This window comes from Bombina bombina, chromosome 3 (genome assembly GCF_027579735.1).
Source record: "Bombina bombina isolate aBomBom1 chromosome 3, aBomBom1.pri, whole genome shotgun sequence".
Taxonomy (NCBI): domain Eukaryota; kingdom Metazoa; phylum Chordata; class Amphibia; order Anura; family Bombinatoridae; genus Bombina; species Bombina bombina.
In genome coordinates, this window is record NC_069501.1 from 1,154,873,976 (window position 1) to 1,154,894,448 (window position 20,473).

The 20,473-nt window shown below is 40.5% G+C and overlaps 1 protein-coding gene across 3 annotated transcripts in view; it reads left to right on the forward strand.

The window, feature by feature from the left end:
- Positions 1–20,473, forward strand: part of ALKBH8 (alkB homolog 8, tRNA methyltransferase) — a 532,982-nt gene that overhangs the window by 427,898 nt on the left and 84,611 nt on the right. For all 3 annotated transcript variants that reach the window (XM_053708559.1, XM_053708557.1, XM_053708560.1), the window contains 2 exons: positions 15,240–15,346; positions 17,152–17,303. In XM_053708559.1, coding sequence (XP_053564534.1) covers positions 15,240–15,346; positions 17,152–17,303 — 259 coding nt within the window. The remainder of the gene's footprint in view (positions 1–15,239; positions 15,347–17,151; positions 17,304–20,473) is intronic.

Consider the following 20,473-nt stretch of genomic DNA (forward strand, 5'->3'; position numbering starts at 1 on the left):
TTTACTCTGAAACAGAAAAGAGATGAAGATTTCTGTTTGTAAGAGGAAAATGATTTTAGCAACCGTTACTAAAATCGATGGCTGTTTCCACACAGGACTGTTGAGAGGAATTAACTTCAGTTGGGGGAACAGTGAGCAGACTTTTGCTGCTTGAGGTATGACACATTCTAACAAGACGATGTAATGCTGGAAGCTGTCATTTTCCCTATGGGATCCGGTAAGCCATTTTTATTACAGAAAGAAAAAAAGGGCTTCACAAGGGCTTTTTAAGACTGTAGACATTTTCTGGGCTAAATCGATTTATATATAAACATATTTTATACTCCATAGCCTTGAGGAATTATTTTAATCTTGGGAATTATGTAAAATAACCGGCAGGCACTGTATTGGACACCTTATTCTCTAGGGGCTTTCCCTAATCATAGGCAGAGTCTCATTTTCGCGCCTCTATTGCGCACTTGTTTTTGAGAAGCATGACATGCAGATGCATGTGTGAGGAGCTCTGATACATAGAAAAGACTTTCTGAAGGCGTCATTTGGTATCGTATTCCCCTTTGGGCTTGGTTGGGTCTCAGCAAAGCAGATACCAGGGACTGTAAAGGGGTTAAATATAAAAACGGCTCCGGTTCCGTTATTTTAAGGGTTAAAGCTTCCAGATTTGGTGTGCAATACTTTTAAGGCTTTAAGACACTGTGGTGAAATTTTGGTGAATTTTGAACAAATCCTTCATACTTTTTCGCAATTGCAGTAATAAAGTGTGTTCAGTTTAAAATTTAAAGTGACAGTAACGGTTTATTTTAAAACGTTTTTTGTACTTTGTTATCAAGTTTTTGCCTGTTTAACATGTGTGAACTACCAGATAGACTGTGTTCTGAATGTGGGGAAGCCAAGGTTCCTTCTCATTTAAATAGATGTGATTTATGTGACACAAAATTTAGAGAAAATGATGCCCAAGATGATTCCTCAAGTGAGGGGAGTAAGCATGGTACTGCATCATCCCCTCCTTCGTCTACACCAGTCTTGCCCACACAGGAGGCCCCTAGTACATCTAGCGCGCCAATACTCCTTACTATGCAACAATTAACGGCTGTAATGGATAATTCTATCAAAAACATTTTAGCCAAAATGCCCACTTATCAGCGAAAGCGCGACTGCTCTGTTTTAGAAAATACTGAAGAGCATGAGGACGCTGATGATATTGGTTCTGAAGGGCCCCTACACCAGTCTGAGGGGGCCAGGGAGGTTTTGTCTGAGGGAGAAATTTCAGATTCAGGGAAAATTTCTCAACAAGCTGAACCTGATGTGATTACATTTAAATTTAAATTGGAACATCTCCGCGCTCTGCTTAAGGAGGTGTTATCCACTCTGGATGATTGTGAGAATTTGGTCATTCCAGAGAAACTATGTAAAATGGACAAGTTCCTAGAGGTCCCGGGGCCCCCCGAAGCTTTTCCTATACCCAAGCGGGTGGCGGACATTGTAAATAAAGAATGGGAAAGGCCCGGTATACCTTTCGTCCCTCCCCCCATATTTAAAAAATTGTTTCCTATGGTCGACCCCAGAAAGGACTTATGGCAGACAGTCCCCAAGGTCGAGGGGGCGGTTTCTACTCTAAACAAACGCACCACTATACCCATAGAAGATAGTTGTGCTTTCAAAGATCCTATGGATAAAAAATTAGAAGGTTTGCTTAAAAAGATGTTTGTTCAGCAAGGTTACCTTCTACAACCAATTTCATGCATTGTTCCTGTCACTACAGCAGCGTGTTTCTGGTTCGATGAGCTAGAAAAGGTGCTCAATAATAATTCTTCTTCTTATGAGGAGATTATGGACAGAATTCATGCTCTCAAATTGGCTAATTCTTTCACCCTAGACGCCACTTTGCAATTGGCTAGGTTAGCGGCGAAAAATTCTGGTTTTGCTATTGTGGCGCGCAGAGCGCTTTGGTTAAAATCTTGGTCAGCGGATGCGTCTTCCAAGAACAAATTGCTTAACATTCCTTTCAAGGGGAAAACGCTGTTTGGCCCTGACTTGAAAGAGATTATCTCTGATATCACTGGGGGCAAGGGCCACGCCCTTCCTCAAGATAGGTCTTTCAAGGCCAAAAATAAACCTAATTTTCGTCCCTTTCGCAGAAACGGACCAGCCCCAAGTGCTACGTCCTCTAAGCAAGAGGGTAATACTTCTCAAGCCAAGCCAGCCTGGAGACCAATGCAAGGCTGGAACAAAGGAAAGCAGGCCAAGAAACCTGCCACTGCTACCAAGACAGCATGAGATGTTGGCCCCCGATCCGGGACCGGATCTGGTGGGGGGCAGACTCTCTCTCTTCGCTCAGGCTTGGGCAAGAGATGTTCTGGATCCTTGGGCACTAGAAATAGTCTCCCAAGGTTATCTTCTGGAATTCAAGGGGCTTCCCCCAAGGGGGAGGTTCCACAGGTCTCAATTGTCTTCAGACCACATAAAAAAACAGGCATTCTTTCACATCTAGTTGGTACATTATAATGAACAATTTATTCCTTGACAATTTATTATTATTATTATTTGGAGTCATAACACTTTCATTATTGAAGAATATTATATGCAGATCATCTCTATATATATATATATATCCAAACTACAGTGCACTCACTTCCACAGCCGTGACGTTCGAAATAAAACTAAGCTATTAATTTTGGTAACCCAATTTTAGAAACCACTATATTCCTTTTCACATCCAGATAAAGGTTTTTTTTTTTTTTTTTCTCACAGTATCTTTCAATTACATTATAAGCTCCACACAACAGTTTCACATAATATTATACACGAAATAATTTTAAAATCCAATATGTTATGGTTTATATATATATCAACTAGCATATACACACAATTGTGTGAAACAACTACATTCTTTTTTCACACTCCCTTTTATTAACATTTCACATTCATATGTAATATCAAAAATCAGTAACAAATTCTTTTTCACACTCCCTTTCATTAACATTTCATATTCATATGTAATATCAAAAATCAGTAACAAATATTAGAAACCATTTAGAAACGTTTTGTAAAGATATCGTAACATGTGCTGACACTATTAATTTGCTGATTTGTTAATTAATGCTGATAAGATTCACAGGGTCATTTTGACCATGATAGGTCTCTTTTTTAATACTATGACAACTTCCGTTTTTAATCACCTGTATATAAGGTTGCATTGTATTTGTAAATTTATTCCTTGTTTTTATGCCTGAGGAAAAGACCATTGGTCTAGAAACGCGTAGCAAAAACCTGGTTTGATTAAAGATTTTAACTTTATCACACGGAAGTTGTCGCTCACAATCATTTACCTTACTTGGAGAGGTATCTTATGTTTATAATCCATTGGAGGCTGCAGTATAGGTGTTGCAGAGACGCGGATTTGCTCTAATTAAGCAACGCTGAAATCCACCTGTTTCCATTACATCTGAGGCCACCCAGTGTGCTAATTCTCAACGCTGAGACTCACCCGCCTGCATTCCATCCGAGGCCACCCAGTGTGCTAACCACTGAGAGTGTTAGTCTGCCTGATAGCACCGGTCACAGAACGGTGCCGAGCTGTTCGGTAAGCCTTTTTGAATTCCTTGCCTTCTGAATCTGTATCAACAGTATCACGCTATGTGGCGCCCTCTTTCTCACTCTTAATTTTCAGAAATCTTCACGCCGAAGACCAGAGGAGCTTTGCCGCCGACTTCTTTTTGTCTTACACTGGTATTGACTTTCTACCCTATTTCACGGGAGCCATATTGTTTGTGCATAAATTCACATTTCACATTCACCCAGCGCACCCCGCCTTAGGTTCCCCTCGGGGTTCCTGGTTTGACTTCATTCTTACATTGTGTAGAAGACCTGTTAAAAATGGGAGTGATTCATCCTGTTCCATTAGGAGAACAAGGGATGGGGTTCTACTCCAATCTGTTCGTAGTTCCCAAAAAAGAGGGAACATTCAGACCAATCTTAGATCTCAAGATCCTAAACAAGTTTCTCAAGGTTCCATCGTTCAAAATGGAAACCATTCGAACAATTCTTCCTTCCATCCAGGAAGGTCAATTCATGACCACGGTGGATTTAAAGGATGCGTATCTACATATTCCTATCCACAAGGAACATCATCGGTTCCTACGGTTCGCATTCCTGGACAAGCATTACCAGTTTGTGGCACTTCCGTTCGGATTAGCCACTGCTCCAAGGATTTTCACAAAGGTACTAGGGTCCCTTCTAGCGGTGCTAAGACCAAGGGGCATTGCAGTTGTACCTTACTTGGACGACATACTGATTCAAGCGTCGTCCCTACCACAAGCAAAGGCTCACACGGACATTGTCCTGGCCTTTCTCAGATCTCACGGGTGGAAAGTGAACGTAGAAAAAAGTTCTCTATCTCCGTCAACAAGGGTTCCCTTCTTGGGAACAATAATAGACTCCTTAGAAATGAGGATTTTTCTGACAGAGGCCAGAAAATCAAAACTTCTAAACTCTTGTCAAATACTTCATTCTGTTCCTCTTCCTTCCATAGCGCAGTGCATGGAAGTAATAGGTTTGATGGTAGCGGCAATGGACATAGTTCCTTTTGCGCGAATTCATCTAAGACCATTACAACTGTGCATGCTCAGACTATACAGACTTGTCTCCGACGATACAAGTAAATCAGAGGACCAGAGATTCACTCCGTTGGTGGCTGTCCCTGGACAACCTGTCACAGGGGATGAGCTTCCGCAGACCAGAGTGGGTCATTGTCACGACCGACGCCAGTCTGGCGGGCTGGGGCGCGGTCTGGGGACCCCTGAAAGCTCAGGGTCTTTGGTCTCGGGAAGAATCTCTTCTACCGATAAATATTCTGGAACTGAGAGTGATATTCAATGCTCTCAAGGCTTGGCCTCAGCTAGCAAAGGCCAAGTTCATACGGTTTCAATCAGACAACATGACGACTGTTGCGTACATCAACCATCAGGGGGGAACAAGGAGTTCCCTGGCGATGGAAGAAGTGACCAAAATCATTCAATGGGCGGAGACTCACTCCTGCCACTTGTCTGCAATCCACATCCCAGGAGTGGAAAATTGGGAAGCGGATTTTCTGAGTCGTCAGACATTTCATCCGGGGGAGTGGGAACTCCATCCGGAAATCTTTGCCCAAATTACTCAATTGTGGGGCATTCCAGACATGGATCTGATGGCCTCTCGTCAGAACTTCAAGGTTCCTTGCTACGGGTCCAGATCCAGGGATCCCAAGGCGACTCTAGTAGATGCACTAGTAGCACCTTGGACCTTCAAACTGGCTTATGTATTCCCGCCGTTTCCTCTCATCCCCAGGCTGGTAGCCAGGATCAATCAGGAGAGAGCATCGGTGATCTTGATAGCTCCTGCGTGGCCACGCAGGACTTGGTATGCAGACCTGGTGAATATGTCATCGGCTCCACCATGGAAGCTACCTTTGAGACGAGACCTTCTTGTTCAAGGTCCGTTCGAACATCCGAATCTGGTCTCACTCCAACTGACTGCTTGGAGATTGAACGCTTGATCTTATCAAAGCGAGGGTTCTCAGATTCTGTCATTGATACTCTTGTTCAGGCCAGAAAGCCTGTAACTAGAAAAATTTACCACAAAATATGGAAAAAATATATCTGTTGGTGTGAATCTAAAGGATTCCCTTGGGACAAGGTAAAAATTCCTAAGATTCTATCCTTTCTTCAAGAAGGTTTGGAGAAAGGATTATCTGCTAGTTCCTTGAAGGGACAGATTTCTGCCTTGTCTGTGTTACTTCACAAAAAGCTGGCAGCTGTGCCAGATGTTCAAGCCTTTGTTCAGGCTCTGGTTAGAATCAAGCCTGTTTACAAACCTTTGACTCCTCCTTGGAGTCTCAATTTAGTTCTTTCAGTTCTTCAGGGGGTTCCGTTTGAACCCTTACATTCCGTTGATATTAAGTTATTATCTTGGAAAGTTTTGTTTTTGGTTGCAATTTCTTCTGCTAGAAGAGTTTCAGAATTATCTGCTCTGCAGTGTTCTCCTCCTTATCTGGTGTTTCATGCAGATAAGGTGGTTTTACGTACTAAACCTGGTTTTCTTCCGAAAGTTGTTTCTAACAAAAACATTAACCAGGAGATAGTCGTGCCTTCTTTGTGTCCGAATCCAGTTTCAAAGAAGGAACGTTTGTTGCACAATTTGGATGTTGTTCGTGCTCTAAAATTCTATTTAGATGCTACAAAGGATTTTAGACAAACATCTTCCTTGTTTGTTGTTTATTCTGGTAAAAGGAGAGGTCAAAAAGCAACTTCTACCTCTCTCTCTTTTTGGATTAAAAGCATCATCAGATTGGCTTATGAGACTGCCGGATGGCAGCCTCCTGAAAGAATCACAGCTCATTCCACTAGGGCTGTGGCTTCCACATGGGCCTTCAAGAACGAGGCTTCTGTTGATCAGATATGTAAGGCAGCGACTTGGTCTTCACTGCACACTTTTACTAAATTTTACAAGTTTGATACTTTTGCTTCTTCTGAGGCTATTTTTGGGAGAAAGGTTTTGCAAGCCGTGGTGCCTTCCATCTAGGTGACCTGATTTGCTCCCTCCCTTCATCCGTGTCCTAAAGCTTTGGTATTGGTTCCCACAAGTAAGGATGACGCCGTGGACCGGACACACCTATGTTGGAGAAAACAGAATTTATGTTTACCTGATAAATTACTTTCTCCAACGGTGTGTCCGGTCCACGGCCCGCCCTGGTTTTTTAATCAGGTCTGATAATTTATTTTCTTTAACTACAGTCACCACGGTATCATATGGTTTCTCCTATGCAAATATTCCTCCTTTACGTCGGTCGAATGACTGGGGAAGGCGGAGCCTAGGAGGGATCATGTGACCAGCTTTGCTGGGCTCTTTGCCATTTCCTGTTGGGGAAGAGAATATCCCACAAGTAAGGATGACGCCGTGGACCGGACACACCGTTGGAGAAAGTAATTTATCAGGTAAACATAAATTCTGTTTTTCTGCACAAATTGCAAGATGATGTACGTGACCATACATTTTATTTTCTCATTTTCAAACAGTATTTTGTATTGGAAAACATACACCCATGACTCTCATGCTTTTGTTATGCAAAGATGTATTTTGTTTGCAATTCATATAATTGCTTTATTTTCCTGCAAACAGAATTATATTGCAATAGTGCTTTGTCTGCTTAAATTTTTTTAAAAACCGACATGTAAATGTAAACATGTAAAGGGAACAAAATAGGCCAGTACTGAATGAGTTAAAATAAAGTACCAAATCAGAATTAAAGTTCAAAGCCGAACAGGTAAAAACAGAGTAGACAATAGTTGAATTATGTTCCTACCCTCTTAGAATGGAAGTACAATACAAGCAAAGTGCTACTGCTCGAGGAATATACTCACCTTAGAAGAAATATATTGTCTGGGTTATAAGATATACAGAGGATCCATACACAGCTGGATCAGAGAATTATGTTAGCTTTGCATGTCTGTTGAAAAATTGTCACCCCCTGTGTAATCTTTCTGTGTAATGTTTTGTTAATTATTGCAGAGTGAGGTTGTATTACCCTATGCCTCCATTCTCCTAGTGCTTATTTTATCAGTGCTTTTCAATAAAAAAGAAAGAAAGAGCAAACAATAGTTAATAAAATGACAAAACGGGAAAACAAACAAACAACTAATTAGTGCAACAAAAAAGGGTGCCCTCTGAATATGAAGACATTATGCAATGTATGGCACCTTCATGCACTTATTGCAAGGGGGATAAGGTATTAAAGGGACTGCAAATGCCAACAATATTATTGTTTAAAAAGATAGATCATCCCTTTATTTACCATTCCCCCGTTTTGCATAACCAACACTGTTATATTAATATACTTTTTATCTCTGTAATTACCTTGTATCTAAGCCTCTGCAGACTGCCCCTTATCTAGATCTTTTGACAGACTTGCATTTCAGGCAATTAGTGCTGACTCTTAAATAACTTGACTGGGGTGAGCACAATGTTATCTATATAGCACACATGAACAAACAGCGCATGTTATTAGCTATTCACAGCCAGCCTGTGAGAAAAGATGAGGACTGCAGAGTCTAGAAATCAACCTATAAGCCAACCTAGGTTTAGCGTTTATCAAAAAATACCAAGAGAAAAAAGCTAATTTGATGATAAAAGTAATTTGGAAAGTTGTGTAAAATGACATGCCCTATCTGAATCATGAAAGTTTAATTTGGATTTTACTGTCCCTTTAAGCATCCACTTCTTAGTCAGCAAACTAGATCTCATAAGGCAAGAAGCTTGAAAAACAAAACAATTATGGTGAGTAAGCAGCCTTGGAAACCTAATAGTGCCCCCCACCCCCCCATGCAGCTTAAAGGGACATTATACACTATTTTTTTCTTTGCATAAATGTTTTGTTTATTTTTAAATAACATTGCTCTGATTTTCAGACTCCTAACCAAGCCCCAAAGTTTTATGTGAATACTGTCAGCTACCTTCTCCAGCTTGCTCCTGTTTGTGTAAAGGGTCTTTTCATATGCAAAAGAAGGGGGAGGGGGGAGTGTCTTATTTGCCACTGGCAGTGGGCTTTCCAGCTACCTTTTCAACAGAGCCAAACTGACAGCTTCTAAGTAAGTTTTTAAACAGTTTTATACTGGATTTTTATATCAGTGTCTGTGCATCTTATTCTTTATAGTAGTGTCTATTACATGCAGTTATATGAAAATGAGTGTATACTGTCCCTTTAAGAACATGTGTAGAATGTTTGAGATTAGTCTGATAAACTACTTAGCATGCACATCAGTAGCTGGGTATCAGGCACACACCTGTGTCACTGAATAAGCTATGTAAAATGGTTGGTATATACACAGGATTCTAATACACACTTTTCAGAGTGAGAAGAAAATGGGTTAGGAGTTAAATTAGGTTCATGGTGATATCAACAAATTTTGCAGCAAATTTCTTGGAAGGATCAGAGTGTGATAATGGTTTTGTAGACAGTTACATTTTATCCCCAACAGTGTAGGATGGATCTGGTATATTTCCATGGTGTGCTAATGACTTGATGTGGGCTTGAACTGATTGAAGTCACTCAAAGTGTATAATTTCAATAGTTTCAACTTAATAAACTATATAAGACCTGACCCACAGATCGAAATATTTTCTCTAAATGTTTATTCTGCAGTGAATACATACATTTTTTATTGTGGTAAAAATGTATTTACATATTAGCCTTGAAACATCCATCCTAAAGACATTCCAGATCCTATAATAAATTCCTGAAGAATAGTGGCAATAACTAGTTCTTAAATGTTCAATTTTTACAGAAGGAACTTCTCAGCCTCCACCCCCAACTTCATTATTTGTGCGTTTGGCCTTAATGTAAAACACCCTGGAACACTAAAATAAACCAAGGGGGTTACTGCACTAAATGGTACAAAAACAGAAACCATGGTCATGCAATACAGAATTATCATTATTACTGCCCATTGCTGTTCTATTATTTCCCTCAAAAAATGTGGAATAAAGGTTATTGATGGAAACTCTTATAGCAGTTTGAAACTGCCAAACTGTAAGACAATATCTACTCCAATTACCACTGGTGTATGGAATCAATTGTAAAACTTCCCTGAGTGTATTTCTGTATGCTAAGAAGAGACAAACCCAGTGCAATATAGCACTATATGACATCATTATTATTATTATCGGGTATTTGTAGAGCGCCAACAGGTTCCGCAGCGCTATGAACATAGGTGATATATAAAAAACAATTACAGGGATCAAATGGGTAGAGGGTCCTGCCGAGAGTTGCACTGTTGTAGTCGGCTCTTATGAAGGTGGACTACAAACAGCTGAGCTCATAGGCTTACATGCTATGGGGTTTAAGAGTATAGCAGTGGAGATAGGAAGGTTAGTGTAGGTTGTATGCGTCCCTGAATAGTAGAGTCTTCAGGGAGCACTTAAAGCTTTTAAAACTAGGGAAGAGTCTTGTGGAGCGAGGCAGAGAATTCCATAAGATGGGAGCCAGTCTGGAGAAATCTTGTAAACGGGAATGTGAGCGGTAACAAGAGAGGAGGAGATCATGAGCGAAGGGGACGAGAGGGAGAGTATCTGGAGACAAGGTCTGAGATGTAGGGGGGAGCAATGCAATTGAGGGCTTTTTGTGCCAGAGTGAGAATTTTGTGTTTAATCTTGGAGGCAAGAGGAAGCCAGTGAAGGGATTGGCAGAGCGGTGCGGCAGATGAAGAGCAACGTGTAAGCAAGATGAGCCTGGCAGAGGCATTCATTATGGATTGTAAAGGAGCTAGGCGGCGGCTAGGGAGACCAAAGAGGATGGAGTTGCAGTAGTTGAGGTGGGAAAGGATGAGAGAGTGGATTCAAATCTTAGTTGTGTCTTGTGTAAGGAAATGTCTAATTTTAGCTATGTTTTTAAGGTGGAAGCGGCATGCTTTAGCTAAGGACTGAATGTGAGGAGTGAAAGAAAGATCTGAGTCAAGTGTGACCCCAAGACATCAGGCATGTGAGGTTGGGGTAATGATTAAGTTATCAACAGTTATAGAGACATGGGGGGTGGAGATTTAGCTTGAGGTAGTGAGAGGACATCCAAGATGAGATATGAGAGAGACAGTTAGTGACACGGGTTAGCAAGGAAGGAGATAGTTCTGGTGCAGAGAGGTAGATTTGGGTATCGTCTGCATACAAATGATAATGAAACCCGTGGGACTTTATTAAGGAACCTAATGAGGACGTGTAGATTGAGAAGAGAAGGGGACCGAGGACAGAGCCTTGCGGTACCCCAACAGAAAGAGGTAACGGGGCAGAGGATACCCCAGAGAAGGCTACACTAAAGGTACGGACAGATAGGAAGAGAACCAAGAGAGAGCTGTATCGCAGATGCTGAAAGATTGGAGGGTATGGAGCAAAAGAGGGTGGTCGACAGTATCAAAGGCTGTAGACAGATCAAGGAGGATAAGTAGAGAGAAGTGGCCTTTGGATTTGCTGCAAGTAGGTCGTTGGTAACCTTAACAATTGCTGTCTCTGTTGAGTGAAGGGGGCGAAATCCAGATTGCAGTGGATCAAGGAGGGAGTTTAATGTAAGGAAATGGGATAGATGTGCATACACTAGCTTTTCAAGAAGCTTTGAGGCAAAAGGGAGTAGGGAAATAGGGCGGTAGTTGGATGGGGAGGTTGGATTGAAAGAAGGTTTTTGAGGATAGGTGTGACAAGCGTTGCGTGTTTAAGAGATGTGGGAACTATACCAGTGCTGAGGGAGAGGTTGAAGATGTGTGTGAGTATAGGAGTAAGGGTAGAAGAGAGGGAGGGGAGTAGTTGTGAGGGGATGGGGTCGAGGGGACAGGTAGTGAGGTGAGAGGATAGTATAAAGGCAGAACATCAGAGTTTTGTTACACTTACACTTTGTGCTTTGTATTTTATATTACTTTACACTACAGAGTGGGTCCTTTTATTATTATTACATTTAAGCTTTGCACTTCCTCTTTTATATTTTAATATATTTAGATTTAGATCCAGCAGTGATTTTTACAAATTCTGATTATGTTTCTAAAGTCGTTGTGTTACTTTAACAGATTATGATTATACTTTGTATATTCCTGTGTATCTTTTACAACTTACATTGCACTTTGTATTTTTCTCCATTGTAAACTAAAATTGACAGCTTCAGAAAGTGGGAGGGGCAGGTGAGTTCCTTGGAATGAACAGGGGAGTTCCCATGGTATGTCTAAAGCTCTCAGTTCTTTTAAAATGCTGTAAACATTTTAAACAGGTTGGTCTCACTGAATTATATCGCCAGCTGTATGCAGGTGAAGTTTGCTCAAAATTCACAATATGCTTATTTAACTGACAGAAAAGTAATGTATACTTAACTAGAGACAAAGCAAGTTAAATTGTAGCGAAAACATTTGTTTAATTTGTATTTGCTGCCAATGAAGACTTTATAGCATTCCCAGGTGTTCTCAGAATGTTTGATTATCGGGCCCATAGAAAGTTATGAAGCTCTCTGGGAAACTAAAGCTGACATTTTTTCAGTTTTATTTTAAATAAAAGATACATAAAAATATATCTAAACTATGAGCCTAATTTGTTAAAGTTACGTAGAACTGCCAAAGCATAATCAGAATTTGTGAAATCACAATCCGAAATACACTGCTGTATATAGACTCTTTCATCATTAAATTACAAAATAAAAAAATGTAAAGTATAAATGTAATAAAACTTAATCTGAAGTGTAAAGTAATATAAAATACAAAGCACAAAGTGTAAATGCAGTAGAACTGTCATGACATGCAGTACTATATTGCACTTGGCTTGTCTCTTCTTCATATACAGAAATGCAGGCAACCCCCCTTGGAGAAGTATAGAAAAATCTGTATTTTTAGAATCTCGCTAGGAATCTTGCAGTAAGGATCATTTTATATCATCTCGCCTGAGCGGAGAGTTTTTATCATCAGACGATAAGACTTTTGATACCTTCCTAATGCTGTTTATAATCCACTGTAAAAGCAAGAAAATAGAGAGACGCACTCAACTGAGACAGAACAAAAGCTAGAAAAACTTCCTTGCTTCTTGTCCACAAGGCCAGTGCCACTCAGGGTGCAGTCTCTTTTAGCACATTATGCCTTTCACAGAGAAAAAAATATCCTGTAGCATATCAGTTTGACCTTCCCAATGACAGTCCAGTGCCGAAATACCAGACAATGTTTCTCTGAACAAGAGAAAACAACAAACCCCAGACGTACATTTATCAGTGAGGTGCAGTTGCATCTTTCTAGGGCATATGTGCCAGGAGTCCACATCTGGTTTCCCCTTTTTACTCATAGGGAGACCTAAGAGTAATTTGCATAAAAACAAGAAAATAGAGAGATGCATTCAACTGAGACAGAACAAAAGCTAGAAAAACTTCCATACTTGTCCACAAGGCCAGTGCCACTCAGGGTGCAGTCTCTTTTAGCACATTATGCCTTTTACAGAGAAAAAATATCCTGTAGCATATCAGTCTGACCCTGCCCAATTACAGTCCAGCGCTCTAAATAAACAGGCAATTTTTCTCTGAACAAGAAAAAACAACAAACCCCAGACGTACGTTTCAGCCTCTCTTGGGCTTCGTCAGTGAGATGCAGTTGCATCTTTCTAGGGCATACGTGCAAGGAGTCCACGTCTGGGGAATTTTTTTAAATGCAAAAGAGCTGTTTAACTTATGGCAATGCCCTACAAAAAAAGCCTTTTAAGGGCTATTGGTAGTTTAGCATTAGATTATGGGGTGTTTTTATTTTCATAGGGATTAGGTTTCATTTTTTTATTTTGGATAATTTTGTTTATTATTTTCTGTAATATTAGACTTTTTTATTCTTGGTAATTTTAGATTAATTTATTTTAATTTAATCTTAGGTTTATTTTTGTAAGTACTGTTAGGATTTTTTATTTTAATTGTAATATAGTATTTTATTATTTTATGCAATTTGGGGTTAATTTAGTGGGTGTTAGGTTAGGGGGCTTAGTAATTAAATTGGTTATTTGCGTTGTGGGGGTTTGGTGGATTAGGGGTTAATAGGTTAATTAGGGTACTTGCGTTGTGGGTGAATGGCGGATTGGGGTTAATTTTATTTGTTATATTGCGTTGTGGGGGTTTGGCAGATTAGGGGTTAATAGGTTAATTAGGGTACTTGCGTTGTGGGTGAATGGCGGATTGGGGTTAATTTTATTTGTTATATTGTGTGTTGGCGGATTAGGGGTTAATACATTTATAAGGTTAGATTGCAGTGTGGGGGTTGGCGGATTAAGGATTAATAGGTTAATTAGGGTACTTGCGTTGTGGGTGAATGGCGGATTAGGGGTTAATAACTTTATTAGTTATATTGAGTTGTGGTGGGTTGGCGGATTAGGGGTTAATAAATTTATAAGGTTAGATTGCGATGTGGGGGTTGGCGGATTAGGGGTTAATCATTTTATTAGGTATATTGCAATGTGGGGGTTGGTGGATTAGTGGTTAATAGGTTAATTAGGGAACTTGCGTTGTAGGTAAATGGCGGATTAGGGGTTAATAATTTTATTAGGTATATTGCATTGTGGTGGGTTGGCGGATTAGGGGTTAATACATTTATTTTGTTATTGCGGTGGGGATTGGCGGTTTATAGATAGATAGATAGATAGATATTACGCATGTGTTAGGTGTTCATTACTATTTTCAGGGGGTTACGGTGCTCACATACTCGGCGCAAGTATGAAAAGTGAAAATGGAGTAAAATTTCTCCATTTTCGCTGCGTAAGTCCTTGCACTGAATATGTGATACCGATTTGCTACGCGGTTCTATGTTAGCTTATGTGAGTAAAAATTGCGGACGACAGGTGAAATATACGCGCCACATTTATATGCGGCTCCGTATATGTGATACCAAAACCGCATAAAAACTGGCGTCGCCCGCTTTTGCAGGCGACACCGCATATGTAATCTTGCCCCAGAAGAGTATTTTGGCCAGAGTTTGGTCTGTGTTTCAAGGCTAGCCTCTTTAATGGTAATTAAAACCATGGCTTAATTTGATCCAAAAGCTGTTCTGACTGTATTAATTGTCTTTTAAACATGGTTCTTCAGCCATTTTGGTGCTACTGTTATATACCTACAGATACATTTTTGGAGATTTACATTAGGAATCTCGTTACATTTTAGCTTTGACTCTACTTAAATCAGGATTCAACTCCACTCCACAAACTCCCTGATAGGCATAGTGATCCATGTTCTTACAATGTTGAAAATATGTTATTGATTCAGGGCTTTAATGCAGTTTTTTTTTCATTTTCCTAATTATATCATTTCATGATGAGTGCAATATAATTTCATCTAATATCATTAATAGCAATTTGTAACTATCTACACACTTAATTGCAATCATATCAAATCAGAAAACAATTATAATTATTAGTAAGTGAACTAAGCATGTGCAAAGTCTTTACTAGCAAAAAAAACTTAAAAAATGCTCTCTAAAAGAGGCCAGCAAGGGTTTTCAAGCTGTCAAAACTCTTTAAATAAAGTAGTTGTTTTATAGTGGCATGGTCTCACATTTTAAAACTCAGATAAATACACAACCAATCATATGGCTGTTCTTTTTGATTGTAATAGACCCCATAGACAGACACAATATGGTAATGATAGCTCCATAGACTGAGTCTGTAGGGCATATAGCAGATATGATTGCTACATTTAGTATATAGTAAGCTTACCAGATGTTATTTGTTTGCAGATCGTGATGGACTTCAAACATCCAAATGGCTTTACAACCTCAGTCATGCTTCCCAGAAGAAGCCTGCTGGTAATGAGTGGAGAATCAAGATATCTTTGGACCCATGGGTATGAATACCATAAAGACAGACCTATTCGTATTTTGATCCTATAATAGGTTGACAACATTAAACTGTTGGGTACCTAAAGTAACATGGTAGCTACTCACCATTCAAATGTTTTTTTCTCTTGAGCCTATAGCTCTTTTCAAAGCTTTTCTCCTATTTTTACCCTTTACAAGTGTTGGTTAGTTCTGCATCTTCACACTGGGTGCCCTGATCTTACAGTCTGGATATTCTCGTACCCTGTGACAGACTAGGCACCTTTTCACCAATGACTTCTTTACAAGCTATATCATGCACTTCAGTTTAGTGTGCTCTGTACAGAGTGGGAGCTGTATGTTTTTGCAGTTGCTGCATTTCTCTATCTCAATGGTTCTCTAAGATTTGTTTTTGGCCATGGCCATCTTGGTTCCATAAACTCACCTTTAGCGCCCCCTGCCTTAAGCCCTATAAATATTATTCACAATAGCAACACAATACATGTTGTGTTCCTTCCTGCCGGCACCCAGTATAAGGTTGCAGGACTTCACCAACTGGTTTCTGTAATGGGTTAAAATAAGAGACCAGATTTAAAGAGAGCTGCAGGTAGGGGAAGAAAAAACAAAATCACGGTGAGTATTAACCCTACAGCTGTGTGTGTACCCAGCAGTTTAATATCCATTTAAACTGGCAGATAAGAATAACACATTTGTCTTTCATTTCCCTACTTTGTTAAAGCTTTTTTTGATTTAACATTTATATATTTACTATAAATATTTATTATATTTTTACTATATTAAAAAAGACAAGAATATCTTTATGCTTAGAGCTAAAATGCATTGCTTATGAATATGTCCACACTGAGTAAACTGACAAATGGCTGGCTCCTTTATTTATTTTCTTACTCCTAGATAAAACATTGTACTTTCCGTGCCCTAGAGGTTTGTATTAAACCCACAGGCAAAAATTCAATTTTAGAGGAACTTTCTGATACAAAAATGATGTGCTCTAATTTGTTTAAATGTTTATTAATCCTGGCTAAGTTTGGGGTATAAATCACAAGTTTATCTAGTGATTTTTCCTTTAAATTGTAATTTGTTTTGTAGATAACTCTTTAGATACACTTTTCTACAGTATTATCAATTAGATAAGCACATAGGTAAAGTCTTGCTTGTTATCATTTTACCACTGAGTACTTTAAAATTGTTTAAAACTGCATGCTCTATATGAATCGTGAAAGAAAAATGTTGGGATTCATATCCCTTTAAGAAATCACCACCTTAGTAAACATTAAGGCTGAGGAAGGGGTTATTGCTTACACCATATTAAAGGCTTCCAGCAATTTCGGAGGTGATATTATATCAGAACTGAAGTTTCGGGCTGATGTAGGCTGTTTTGTTTTGCTTTGCTTATTTTCTGGTTATTTATTCACTTACATCTGTATGTGACATTGAGTGAATGAAAGATTTGATTATCTGTAAGCTGACTCGTAATTTTGGTAAAATGATAGACAGTTAAATATAAGTACCAGTCACTGAAGACGAGTTCTTCAGACAAATCAGAACAAATTGCAGGGCATATTAAAAGCCCAAAGTATATGTTCTTCTGAAAGGTTTGAATCTCCATTAACTGAGTGAGTTTAGAGGTTTTCTGTAAATATTCTTGCTTAATTTGCTTTTCTGTTGAAAAACAGTTATTTTTCGACAGTCATCATGTTATTGAAAGACAGTTCAACAACTCCACATTTAAAGACCTTTTTCACTTTGACACAGCTTCTACTAAAGCCTTTCAAAACGTTTTTTGTTAAACTTTTTCCTATTATTATTTTCATAGCATCACGCCAAGAAAGTTTGACGTTGTTCAAGTGTCTGAGAAAAATACAATTGGAACAATCTGTGGGAATATTGAAGAGCTCACCTTAAACAAGAGGGGCACAAGGACATCCTTCACATTTAGGAAAGTGAGACAAGGCTTGTGTAATTGTGGTACGTCAGGAGCACATTATTAGTTATGGAGATATTTGTAATAACATTTTCTGTATTTTTAGAGACATGCTATTTTTTAATACTGACCCTAGCTAACTATAGCTTAGTTTCCATTGCTGTTATTAGCTGTGTTAAAGGGATAGTCTAGTCAAAATTAAACTTTTCTTCATAAACGGGGAGAGTCCACAGCTACATTCATTACTTTTGGGAATTCAGAACCTGGCAACCAGGAGGAGGCAAAGACACCCCAGCCAAAGGCTTAAATACCTCCCCCACTTCCCTCATCCCCCAGTCATTCTTTGCCTTTTGTCACAGGAGGTTGGCAGAGAAGTGTCAGAAGATTTAAGATAGTCTCTTATGGCGGGTAGTACTCTTCGAAATAGGACTGGAGTTTTAAGTAATCCTGTCAGCCTCTCAGTGAGAGCATGGATGAATGTTAGAGTCCGGAGATGCAGGGAGAGTCTTTCTGCGAAACCATCCCGACTCATGTTAACAGCTCCTTAGCAATCAGCGTTGACAAGTTTTGCTGCCTGCTTTCTTCACTCAAGTCCATGCCAGAAGCGAGGCTACTATCTGTGACACTTGAAGGGTCGTGTTCCTGTTCCACGGTGTAGATTCCGGTAAGATCATTTCATTTTACTTTGATGATGTGAATGTAATGTAAACGAAGAAGTCAGGGTCTCAGTGGGACTCTTTTATCTTTATGGAATCATGGGTTAATATCTCCCGAGGGGGTTATTGAACAGGAGGGGCTTTAATCATGTTTGTTATGTGATTCTGTCTGCTAATGTGTGTTGTGAAAATTGGGCTCGTGGCTATATCGTAACATAACAGCCTTTTTGTCAGGCTGCGCGGCCCTGGTGGCCTTGGCGCGTTTTTTTCTGGCCTGCACGGTGTAACTTGTGACTAGGCATAGTCACGTTCTGTTCTCCATTTCCATATTCCTGACCGCTTAGCGACGGAGAGAATCTGTTCGCTAGTTGTCTGGGTCACAGGAGGTGGTGAGTGCCCCAGCCATTGGGGGGTGTAAGGTGCCGTTTTTATTTTTTTCTATCTATAATTATCTATAACCAAGTTATGGAGGATTCTGATTTTTTGGAGACAGATGTTTCTGATTTAGATTCTACTTCTTGCGAAGAGTATGAAATGTCCTGGGTAATCCATGCCCATCAGCTATGTTCCAAATGCCGCTTTAGCGTGCTCTCTTCTCCTGAAACAGGGAACTTAGTCTGCCGAACCATCCGCCCCTGGGAATCCCATGAGGCACGTCCCCTAAAACATTCCTTGGCTACGCAAGCAAGTGTCCCTAATGCCGTTACCCCTTTTCCGGAAGGTGGCTTGTTTCCTCCAGAGGTTACGGCACGGTTCTGCATGGCCATATCTATGGCGTTGGCGCATTTACATCTTCCAGAGAGGGAGGTGTTGCTGAGATTCTGTCCATGTTCTGCTAACCAGGGCTCGTCAGGCGTGGGATCGTCTGGGTCAGATCAGCCATCTGGGGAAACGGTTTCCTCTGAAGCTTTTGGGGTCGAACCCTCGGGCCGGGGTCATCACTTGCCCCGGGGAGGTAAGTCTTGCTTTTCATTATAGACTGGCGGGCCTTCGTGTCCTGCTGCGGCATGTTTTGGCTGGAGGATCTCAGTCCTAATAGGTTGGGGGATCCGCGGTCTTCTGTTCCAGAGGGCAAGCTGGGTTAGACGTGTGGGGATGCAGTTAATCTCCTTATTGTCTCCAATTTTTTTTGGGTATCTTATTCCAGTTCTGAGCTTTGAAGGAATGGGGTCTCTGATTGGCTGGTCCTGTTAGTGTACCCATTCTTCTTGGGCGTTTACCTGCGGGTTCTGCCTACTTGATCCGGCTAGGATGTGTTTTATTTCTTTTGGAAGCTCATGTCTGTTAAAAAAATTTTGGTTGGGAAACATTTCTTCTCTGGAATTTGATACTGGCAATTTTTTGGTCGCTTGAGCACTTCCGCGAAAGTTGCATGTTACGGTTTCAATACATTATGTCCTTAGTTTTGTCGATCCTATGGGATCTTGATTTTTCTGTGGCTTGGGTCAGTTTTGAATGCCCTATGTAGCAGGCTGGTCCTGGTCGGGCGCTAATATCTGTTCCTTACGGATTATATCATCCACGTGGTGCTGGTGTAACTGGCTGCCTGGTTGGATGGTGAGTTTATCACTCGGATGAGGAGTTAGTTTCTCGCTGTCCTGTTCCTATTTGTTGGTGAGGGGCCAGAGCGGATCCTGCTAAGGATTGCTCTGGGTAATGTTCCTCGTTTTCTCTTCAAAGTCTTCTTTGGAATTGTCCTTTTGGATCTGTTTTCCTTGATGATAGTATCTCTTCCTTCGGGTTGAGGTTCATTGGGCCTTTTTTTGTCTACTTTCCTTGGGGTTGGCCTTTGGTCAGCTGTTTCAGGAAGTAGGACCTTTGGGTTTTTGTACTTCCGGGATTCCATCTGCTCCCATGGTTTTGGAGTTTGCAGATTAGGGTGTTCCTTTTTTACTGTTTTTGCCCCTGCTTAGACGTTTTTGGGCTTTTACCCGTCTGGGGTTAGAATGTTAGTTCATTCGTTATTCCTCAAACTGTAGGGGTTTCCAGGAGAAGGATCCTGAGAGGATCTTGGAGACTATGGTCCTATTTGCAAACCAAAATATCTGGGGTTCAGCTCTGTTCTCTTGACGTTCCCATAGTCTTTGGACTTAGTGCTGTTGTCCCTAGTGCCTTACGGTCCACCAGAGTGGCTGTGTGGCTCTCATCATTGCCTAGCACCCTTTTTCATTTGGGAGTTGTTTCCCGTTGTGGGTGTCTTAAGCACTCTGTGTCTGGGACTCTTATGTGAGAGTTCGGTGTCCATGGTGCCTTGGATATAACTGTGTGCGAAGTCTGCTCCGGAGGGGTAACCCAGTGGTTCCTCAGGGGGTAGTACGTTTGTAAGCCAACTCCGAGTTCTGGGTGTCCGGGTTCATTTGTCCTGGTCCTTGTCTTTGACTGGACTTTTTGGAGTTCTGTTCCAGTTCCCTTAGAGTGGTTTGGGATGGCTCTGTTCCCAGTTCCTACTGGTGCATATTTTTCTATCTTTGGAGAATTATTCTTCTACTGGACCAGCCTTAGTGGCCGGATGTTTCTGTCATTCGGTACTTGACCTGTTGAGTCTGCCTACAGCTTTA